Here is a 9,918-nt window from a genome sequence, read left to right on the forward strand (position 1 = left end):
ACACAATATATCTATCATATCTATATAACTTAATCTACTATCGGCTTTTTTAAATTGTAACAAAACTAAAAAGATATAAATAACATAAAAATCATTGCTTCTTACAAAAAACCAGTCGTTTCTCAGAAGTCCTATGATAAAACATAACGAAATTAAAAGTAAACACATTAAACTGTTCCGTTTCCAAAAAACTTGGTAATGTCATTTGGAGTGCGTATACGGCACACTTCACTTCCATCTTTGCGTCGTGCGTAAATGCGACCATCCTTCGTCCAGACATATCGCCAACCATCACGACGGCCCAGTTCGCGCGTCTTATAGAATAGGTGTTTGTTGGCTGCTGTAAGACGTTCATTTACATAAAAACGCTTAGATTGCACTGCCTCGATAATCCCTGAAGTGTCAGCGCCACGGCGCACCCGCGCGGCGCGGAGCAGGTCGTCGCGCACCGAGCGCCGCGCCAGGCGCACGACGATAGCGCGCGGCGGCCGCCGCTGCCCCGCCGCGTCGTCAGCGATGATTCGGCGAGGACCCAAACGCTCTGCACTAACGATATCACGCTCCTCCAAACTCAGCCCTATTTTTTTTGCAACTAGTAGGGTAATGTTAATGGTACTCTCTCCGTTTTTCTCGTCCAACCCTGCGATTTCAACATCGTTTAACATGTTGTCTTGTTCACGTTCGTTAAGCTCTAGTCGCAGTTGCGAGATAATTACCGATTCAGCTACACTGTTATCCTCCGCAGGGGATCTCTTTTCTAATTTTTCCAGTCTTTCCTGTAATTCCATTCTATTGTCTGGTAGAATCTTCTGCTCTAAAATGTCCAGCCTCTCCTCAATACTAGACACTCTCTTATCAAAACCGGAGATGGTCAAATTCAGCCGCGAGAGCTCTTGGCGCATTGAGCTCATTTCGCGTGTAACGAGCTCTCCCAGTAATTTGACTTGACGTGCGAGAGATTTAGGCGAGCTGTCATCGTCTGCATCTTCGAAGGATTTATGCACCTTTTTACTTGAAGGACGGACAGTCACATTCATAAATTCCTCCTCCTCAGATGTTTCATAATTTTGAGACATCATGAACTTCTTTATACAAAATATTTACGTAAAAAAATAAAATAAAATCACCAGTAAAAATAATAGGCAAAGGCAAAAGGTGAATGACCTCGACGCGGTTGCGAACTTCACGGGGAACAGTCTATGTGTGCGTAGAGAGCCCTGCCACGGATTTGGATTTGTCAGGAATGCAGTAACTAGTAGGTAATAATAATAAGTTCGTTATAAACACATTTTTGTTGAATTTAGTAGTAAATCTAATAAAAACTGTACCTTCACTGTATCACCCACTTTTATCCAGTATTGTAGTTCATAGTTATTTCGAGTCCGCACTGATTTGAACACATAAAACATTAAAACATAATTATTTTCGACGGAGCAAACTTTTTGTTTTGTTTACGCGGTAATGGCCGTCGCGTCACTCCGTAATACGTACTATTACGTATGGTATAATACGTATAACCATGCAGCAAATAAAAAAAACCTTAAGAGGGCTCTCTCCGTCACTCGTTTCATACAATCGTAGTTCCAATTTCATTTGAATATTAAGCAACCAAAGTCCATGAAATTTTGCAGACATATTCTAGAAACTAATATCTATGTCTGTGGTTTTCCAGATTTCTGTTAAAATATTCGGTTTCAAAGTTACGCGGTCTTAAAAATTTACATACAAATCTTTGAGCCCCTGTAATTTTAAAACTACATATTTTTAGAAAAATCTGAAACACCACAGACATAGATATTAGTTTCTAGAATATGTCTGCAAAATTTCATGGACTTTGGTTGTTTAATATTCAAATGAAATCGGAACTACGATTGTATGAAACGAGTGGAAACGAGTGACGGAGAGAGCCCTGTTAATAAGATAGCGGGAAGTGGGTGGATGAGGAAGGCGGAGCCGAGAATCATGTGTGGTGGCGCGCTCTTAGGAAGGCTTATGTCCAGCTGTGGACGTAAACAGGCTGATTGATGAAATAAAAAAAACACATTTTTAATGACTGTATCTGTATTTTCGAGAAGCATTTTTCTCGTCTAGGCGTAAATGTAGACATCGAAGTGGATGTCATCTCCACGGCTGCTCTTCAGGCGCAGTGTCACGAAATTGAAGCCGAGACCGCCCGCTGTCACGTTGGCTGAGGCATCAGATTCGGTGAGGTCGTAGGCCAGGATACCCTGGAATCATAAAATTGATTGAAATATAGAATAGATTTGCTGATCCAACACATATTAAACACTATAAACATTTACAAGTGTAAATTAAAAATTTATAACACCCCCGACAAGTGAAGGTTACAGTAACTAGAAAAGAGCTGATAACTTTCAAACGGCTGAACCGATTTTCTTGAATTATAGCTAAGAACACCCTCGGTCAAGCTACCTTTCAAACAAAAAAAACTCAATTAAAATCGGTTCATTAGTTTAGGAGCTACGACGCCACAGACAGAAATACACAGATACACAAACTGTGTATCTGTGTATTTCTGTCAAACTTATAACACCCATAGGGAAGGCCTATATCCAATAGTGGATGCCCACAGGCTGATGATGATGATGAATGTATACAGAGGTTTGACTAAGATATCTAGACAAAGCAATCGTATGGTAAGTGCGGGACGAAAGAGCGACCCGTAGTTACCTACGTTGTGGTCGTCATTGACCATGAGGTAAAAGACGTTAGACTACTGTGACTCTCTTTATACTGTTCATTGGTGATGGAGATCTGCAGGAGAACCAGAGTAACCGACATAGCTGAACGGGTTTGGAATTCTGCCACTACAGTGTACAGGCATTGGGCAGGGCACATAATTCGGAAAACCGATTAAAGTGGGGGTCCCAAAGTGACCTTGACGTGACGTGACGAAGACTTGTCATTAGCTGGACAATTTGGGTGCAGGGAGTCGCTGGATTCAGGCAGCGCAAGACCGGTGTGGAAGTCCCTACAAGAATCCTATGTCCAGCTGTGGACGTCGTTTGACGACGATGATGATTGGTGGGATGGCGTTCAGCGAGCACCGTCACTTGTAAAAGCTATCTTCGAATTGGTTTGTCAGTCAACCTTTCTCTTCTCGCATAGTAGGAAAGTATAGTAGACTAGCCGATGCCCACGACTTCACCCGCGTGGATTTAGGTTTTTCGAAATCCCGTGGGAACTCTTTGGTTTTCCGGGATAAAAAGTAGCCTATGTGCTAATCCAGGATATTATCTATCTCCATTCCGAATTTCAGCCAAATCCATCCAGTAGTTTTTGCGTGAAGGAGTAACAAACATACACACACACACACACACACATACAAACTTTCGCCTTTATAATATTAGTGTGATAAGCGGTGATAGCCCAGTGGTTAAGACTTCGGCTTACTATTTGGGGGACCTGCAACTTTTCAGGTAAAGAGCGCTTAATATCACTTACTGTAAACGGTGAAGGAAACCTATATGTTTGAAAGTTCTCCATATTGTGATTAAAGGTGGCCGACTTTTAGCTCTGTCTCATTCTGAGAGGACACCTCTGGTCCGAAAGTACCATGAGCATTCACTGTCTGACCGGAGCTCTCTTTTTACCACTAACTAACACTAACTTTCCCACGACTGCCTCTTTTAATTTTAATATAGGTACCTTCAAGTCAAAATTAAATAGGCATTTCTAGGCAAGCGCGAGTCTGATCACAGCCAAGGGCTAGTCTATAAATTAAAAAAAATCTGGCAGCGTGGGAGACACTCATAGCCACAATGTGTTAAAGTTAAAAAAATAATAGCCATCTATTAAAGTTAAAAAAAAAGTTTACCTGAATAGTTTTCCCGTAGCCATATGAAGCAGGCATGGTGATAGTCAGATTTTCAACCCGCTTTCTGAACATGTAGGAGCTGTACTTGACATCACGATTATAGACCTCCTGCCTCAGAACATTGGTCCCCAAGAATGTGTGCCCACATTCTATGACAATCACCGCTGCTACGAACACCGCGAGGAATACGTAGAACCTCATTGTAAAAGAGGGTGGAAGAATATGAATAGGTAAGTAAACTTATTGTTCGGTAAATAAAACCTTAATATGGTAGTGCTGGAGGAAAAGCGATTGATTTTATATGTTTTATAGATGAGATAAAAATATGGGTGTGTGTGTGAATGTAAAAAAACTGCAGTTTGATACGCGTAGAGTTGGTTAGGTTCCGTATGCCTCATAGTGGTGGACTATGGGCTAACTCACAGATGAGTAGATCTCTCATCTGTGGGCAAACTTATGCCTTTTGGAATAGTAAGCACTCCGGGCAAAATGTACTTATGCCGTTCTTTGGAACGGAATACACTCAAGCGCTCGTTTTTTTAGAGCGCTAATTTTGTGTTCATGGCATTCCATTCGTATTCGCAAACCCGACCTCTAAAGCCACCAGGGTGGAATTCCTGGAAACCCTTTCATAATAGGAGTTTACGTGATAGAAAACTTAAACGCATGCAAAATCTCAATTTTCTTGACCATAATTGGAGCGTTTAACTTGACTTAGCAAAGAAAAAGGTTCTTGATTGCATTGAAGTAAATCGGTAGTAATTATGGGTCCATCGAGTGTTTTGCAAGGCAAGGTGGACGGTAAGTTAGAATGCGAGGAAGGTCACCTATGCGATGGACCGAGCGAATTAAGTTCGCTGTGGGCGGTCCCTTGCACGAGTGTACCAGACTCCGCCAGCAGGGAGAAGTGGCGAATGAAAAATGAATTTAACAATTCCGATCATCAAAAGGAGTACAATTGTCTACTTTGAATAAAGGATTTTGACTTTGACTTTGATTCGCAAGGCGACCACTCTGCCTAGAGTGCTACGACGAAGAAGTAGAAGAATTACGGCAGTTGAGGTCTGACTGTTTTATATAAGTACTAGCTGATGCCCGCGACTTCGTCCGCGTGAAATTAATTTTTAAAAAATCCCGTGGGAACTCTTTGATTTTCGGGGATAAAAAGTCAATTATTTATAGGGACGCATAAGCTACCTCGGTACCTTTCATACAAATCGGATAAGCGGATGGATCTTTACGAATTCCGTGGGAACTCTTTGATTTTCCGGAATATAAAGTAGCCTATGTCCATCCCCGGGATATAAGCTAACTCTGTTCCTTTGGTCAGAATCGGTTAAACTGTTGGGCTGTGAAAAGGTAGCAGGCAGACAGACCGACACACTCTTGCATTTATAATATTAGTATGGAATATGGATGTGCTGTCTGTCATTTAAGTATTGTTTTGTGTGTTTATCATTTAATTAAGTTAAATTCAGCTGTTCGGTCGGGTGGTCTCACCAAACTAGGATAGCTTCTAATCTGAAACCTACCTAGCTAAAATCTATGTGAAAGTGTATAAATATTAATTGCGTGCTGGAGCACTCGTAGAATAAAGGTTCCGTACTCTTGAGACCCAATGAGTAGTTTTACTAACGTTTTAAACATTTTATCTTTGATTTATATATTTAGGTTAGTAAGTATCACATCACATCACACTAATATTATAAAGGCGAAAGTTTGTATGTGTGTGTGTGTGTGTGTGTATGTTTGTTACTCCTTCACGCTAAAACTACTGGACGGATTGGGCTGAAATTTAGAATGGAGATAGATTATACTCTGGATTAGCACATAGGCTACTTTTTATCCCGGAAAATCAAAGAATTCCCACGGGATTTTTAAAAAAACTACATCCACGCGAACGAAGTCGCGGGCATCAGCTAGTATTATTATAAGATCGAAAATTTACAGACTCTAATTATAAGGAAGTCGGAAGTTGAGAATTATCATAATAGAAGCTTCCGTTTTCAGAACGTAGCCACAGAACCCTAAATACATTATCGACTAACGGGCGAAAGTGAATTAACTGTTTTTATATTTTGGCTATTCTATTAATAATTAACAAATTGCGGTTATGGTCCAATTATTATTATAATAATACTCATTTTAATTTAATTTATCTTATTATATTTATTTCATTAACAAAAATAATAATTAAATCGGTATAATAGGATAAAAATAAATCAATATAGGTACGTTAACTATAATAATTAGTTTTGTTATAACCTTGAAGGGTCAAATAAGATGATTAGATTTTAGTATACCTTGTAGATTTTTTCTATTGGACATGGGAAAATAATGGAAGTGTACCCTTGTAGTTTAGTAGTGTTGTTTGAGTTTTGACGCTTTGTTTTCCCATTTATCTCATCTATTCGTGGCATCATTTATAACCACAGAAATGGACACATACAACTTATCTGAAAGAGGTGGTCGTTACAAAATGACAATTAATATTTGTGGCGATATGAAGCATCCCATCGCGCAAACCGGACATTAAAATTAACACCTTGAAGTGTAAATTAAAAATTTATAACACCCCCGACAAGTGAAGGTTACAGTAACTAGAAAAGAGCTGATAACTTTCAAACGGCTGAACCGAATACCGATTTTCTTGGATTATAGCTAAGAACACTCTTGATCAAGCCACCTTTCAAACAAAAAAACTAAATTAAAATCGGTTCATTAGTTTAGGAGCTATGATGCCACAGACAAATACACAGATACACACGTCAAACTTATAGCACCCCTCTTTTTGGGTCTGGGGTTAAAAATATGATCGTCGTGTTGACACTAAGTTGACTTATGTCTCATTCCGAGTACAGTGTAGTTTGATTACGAATAGGTAAAAGAACATTGACATAAAGAGAAATATTTTTCTCTTTTATTCGTATTCAAAATAATGGGAAATTGCATCCACCAATGGACATACATACAAATTAAAATACTACGGAACCATACTTTAAGTATCCGTATCACACTTTAATTTCCAACATTACACAATTATTTTTATCTCACCCAAAAACCATATAAAAAGAACTGATTTCCCCAAAACTCTACATTTTTAACTTTCGAGTAAAAAATCGAACGTTGATTTCATAACTGATTTTTTTTTTTCCATTTTTCAAAATGAGGCTGTACTTGTTCTTGGCGGCTCTGGTAGCGGCGGTTGTAATAATAGAATGCAAGCATACATTCTTGGGCACCAACGTCCAGAGACAGAAGGTGTTCCATAAAAATGTGAAGTATGGCTCATATATGTTCCAGAAAAGGGTTGAAACGCTGAAATTCAGCATGCCTAACACATTCTACGGGCGGGCTATTCAGGTAAACTAAACTTTACTTATTTATCTTTTTTTTTATTTCACCAGCCTTTCATGTCTCATTAGTGTATATAAGATTTAAATCACCAATGACAGGTGAAATGTATGGTTCTACGATTGATAAAGCATCATCCAAACCTGCGCGAACCAAGCGACTAGAAGCGGACACGTATGCCGCGCGGTTCGTCATCATCATCATCAGCCTGTGTACGTCCACTGTTGGACATAGGCCTTCCCTAAACAGCGCAACCATACCCAGTCCTCAGCCTTCCTCATCCAGCCACCGGCCTTCACCTCTACGACAGACAACGCTCAAAATTGTGTTTTTGTTGGGTTCATCATCATCATCATCATGAGCTTTTAGATCTACAATTTTTGCATAAATTATTTAACGCTAAAATCGACTGTCCTCAATTATTGAGTAACTTTAAATTTAAGGTTCCTGTCCATTATCTACGTAAACCTATTACACCACTTTGTCCCCCGATGCGTAGAACTGTCCTTGGCGCCAATTCTCCTATTTCAAGGTTGTGTAAAACTCTTAACCTCAACAGCTCTGTCATCGACATTAACTCTGACTCTTTGTATAAGTTTTAATAAGTTTTAGTAAACCGCGCGGGCGAAGTCGCGGGCATCGGCTAGTACTCTTATATATTTGTACTAGCTGACGCCCGCGACTTCGTCCGCGTGGATTTAGGTTTTTCGAAATCCCGTGGGAACTCTTTGATTTTCCGGGGTAAAAAGTAGCCTATGAATCCTGGATATTATCTATCTCCATTCTGAATTTCAGCCAAATCCGTCCAGTGGTTTTTGCGTGAAGGAGTAACAAACATACACACACACACACACAAACACATACAAACTTTCGGCTATATAATATTAGTGTGATTTTATTATTATTATGTTATTATATTGTAATCTAGATATTGTAGTGTGATCAGGATCGAGCGAGCAGAACGAGTTATCGAGGGCTCTTAAAGCCACTGCTCATCAAACGATGTCAGTTACCCCGATTGTTAACCTACATGAATGTTTCAGGGTATCCTCGCCTATGACAAGACCAAATCAGGTGCCTCTGCCAACGTGACAGAAGGCGGTCTTGGCTTCAACTACGTGACACTGCGTATGAAGAGCGAACGTGGACGCGAGCTCAACTATGATGTCTACATTTACGCTTAAATCAGCATTTTGCACAACCGCCGGTCCTTCTTGTAGTATTATATATTTCTTCGCTTTCATTAAACTAACACGGGTTAGACCCGTGCCGTTTTCGACCCGCGGTTGAAGTACCTACATCTTTAAATGTCATAAATAAATATCCCTACAACTGTGATATTTTATTTACTGACTATCCCATTCTCAACACTTTATTACTCCGGATAACCATTTACATGAAAACATTATTTAAACAAAAAGTTTTGTCATTTAATGATACGGTCTGATGGGACCACTAACTTTTCAGTTTTTGAGTTATAAAACAAAGCCGAAAACTATATTCGTTCTAAGGGCTTCGTTACAAAATGACGTAGGTATACGCAAAGATTTCGTTTTTTTTTGTAATCACACTAATATTATAATGCCGAAAGTTTGTATGTGTGTGTGTGTGTGTGTGTGTGTGGGTGTGTGTGTGTGTGTGTGTGTGTGTGTGGGTGTGTGTGTGTGTGTATGTTTGTTACTCCTTCACGCAAAAACTACCAGACGGATTTGGCTGAAATTTGGAAGGGAGATAGATAATATCGATTAGCACATAGGCTACTTTTTATCTCGTAAAATCGAAGAGTTTCCACGGGATTTCGAAAAACCTAAATCCACGCGGGCGAAGCCGCAGGCATCGGATAGTAAATAGAATAAAATAAGCTCAATAATGTAGTTTAGATCTAATATTTACCTCGAAAGACATACATTTTCCAATTATTATTAGCCGTAAATTAATTATTATGTCTCTTTTATCAGCTTGTTTGGATTTTTTTTACTTTTTGTACCTCTTGTAAATCTGCTCTTTTATCTGTACCTACTACGCCTTTTTGTTATGAAGCCCCAGATACATTTTTTTGTATCAAGGTATTCGTAAAAGTCGTTACAAAATACGAGATAGAGGCAAATTGGAATAAACCACGCGTAAAATCGTAACAATATAGAAAAAACCGGCCAAATGCGAGTCAGTCTAGTGCACCAAGGGTCCCGTTACTATAGTTAAATGCATAAAAATAAACAAAAATCTGTTTTAGAATGTACAGGTAAAGCTCTTTCAAATGATTCTCCACTTGATACAGTAATCTTACTTTTAAAAGTTGAAAATACTAATTATATGTTCATGACCACATTTAATTTTTTTGTGTGATATAATCACGAATTCACGGTTTTCAGATTTTTCACGTTATGTGTGCTTTAAGACCTACCTACCTGCCAAATTTCATGATTCTAGGTCAACGGGAAGTACCCTATAGGTTCCTTGACAGACAGACAGACAACGAAGTGAGCCTATAAGAATTCGTTTTTTAACCCCCGACCCAAAACGAGGGGTGTTATAAGTTTGACGTGTGTATCTGTGTGTTTGTGTATCTGTGTATCTGTGTATCTGTCTTGGGCATCGTAGCGCCTAAACCAATGAACCGATTTGAATTTACTTTTTTTTGTTTGAAAGGTGGCTTGATCGAGAGTGTTCTTAGCTATAATCCAAAAAAATTGGTTCAGCCGTTTAAAAGTTATCAGCTATTTTCT

General features: G+C 39.2%; 3 protein-coding genes across 3 annotated transcripts; 1 reads left to right on the plus strand and 2 right to left on the minus strand.

Annotated features, from left to right (window-relative positions):
* Positions 1-167: 167 nt before the first annotated feature.
* On the minus strand, positions 168-1,076 carry LOC123874638. The gene has a single exon (XM_045920128.1). The coding sequence runs from the start codon at positions 1,074-1,076 to the stop codon at positions 168-170; it is 909 nt and encodes a 302-aa protein (XP_045776084.1).
* Positions 1,077-2,049: 973 nt separating this feature from the next.
* Positions 2,050-4,106, minus strand: LOC123874210. Its single transcript, XM_045919452.1, has 2 exons — positions 3,839-4,106; positions 2,050-2,228 (listed from the first exon to the last, which is right to left on the minus strand). The coding sequence occupies exons 1-2, from the start codon at positions 4,037-4,039 to the stop codon at positions 2,088-2,090; spliced, it is 342 nt and encodes a 113-aa protein (XP_045775408.1). The 5' UTR covers positions 4,040-4,106; the 3' UTR covers positions 2,050-2,087.
* A 2,851-nt stretch (positions 4,107-6,957) lies between these two features.
* Positions 6,958-8,530, plus strand: LOC123874211. The gene is made up of 2 exons (XM_045919454.1): positions 6,958-7,201; positions 8,236-8,530. The coding sequence occupies exons 1-2, from the start codon at positions 7,004-7,006 to the stop codon at positions 8,374-8,376; spliced, it is 339 nt and encodes a 112-aa protein (XP_045775410.1). The 5' UTR covers positions 6,958-7,003; the 3' UTR covers positions 8,377-8,530.
* The last annotated feature ends 1,388 nt before the right edge of the window (positions 8,531-9,918 follow it).

Source organism: Maniola jurtina, chromosome 18, assembly GCF_905333055.1.
Source record: "Maniola jurtina chromosome 18, ilManJurt1.1, whole genome shotgun sequence".
Lineage (NCBI taxonomy): Eukaryota > Metazoa > Arthropoda > Insecta > Lepidoptera > Nymphalidae > Maniola > Maniola jurtina.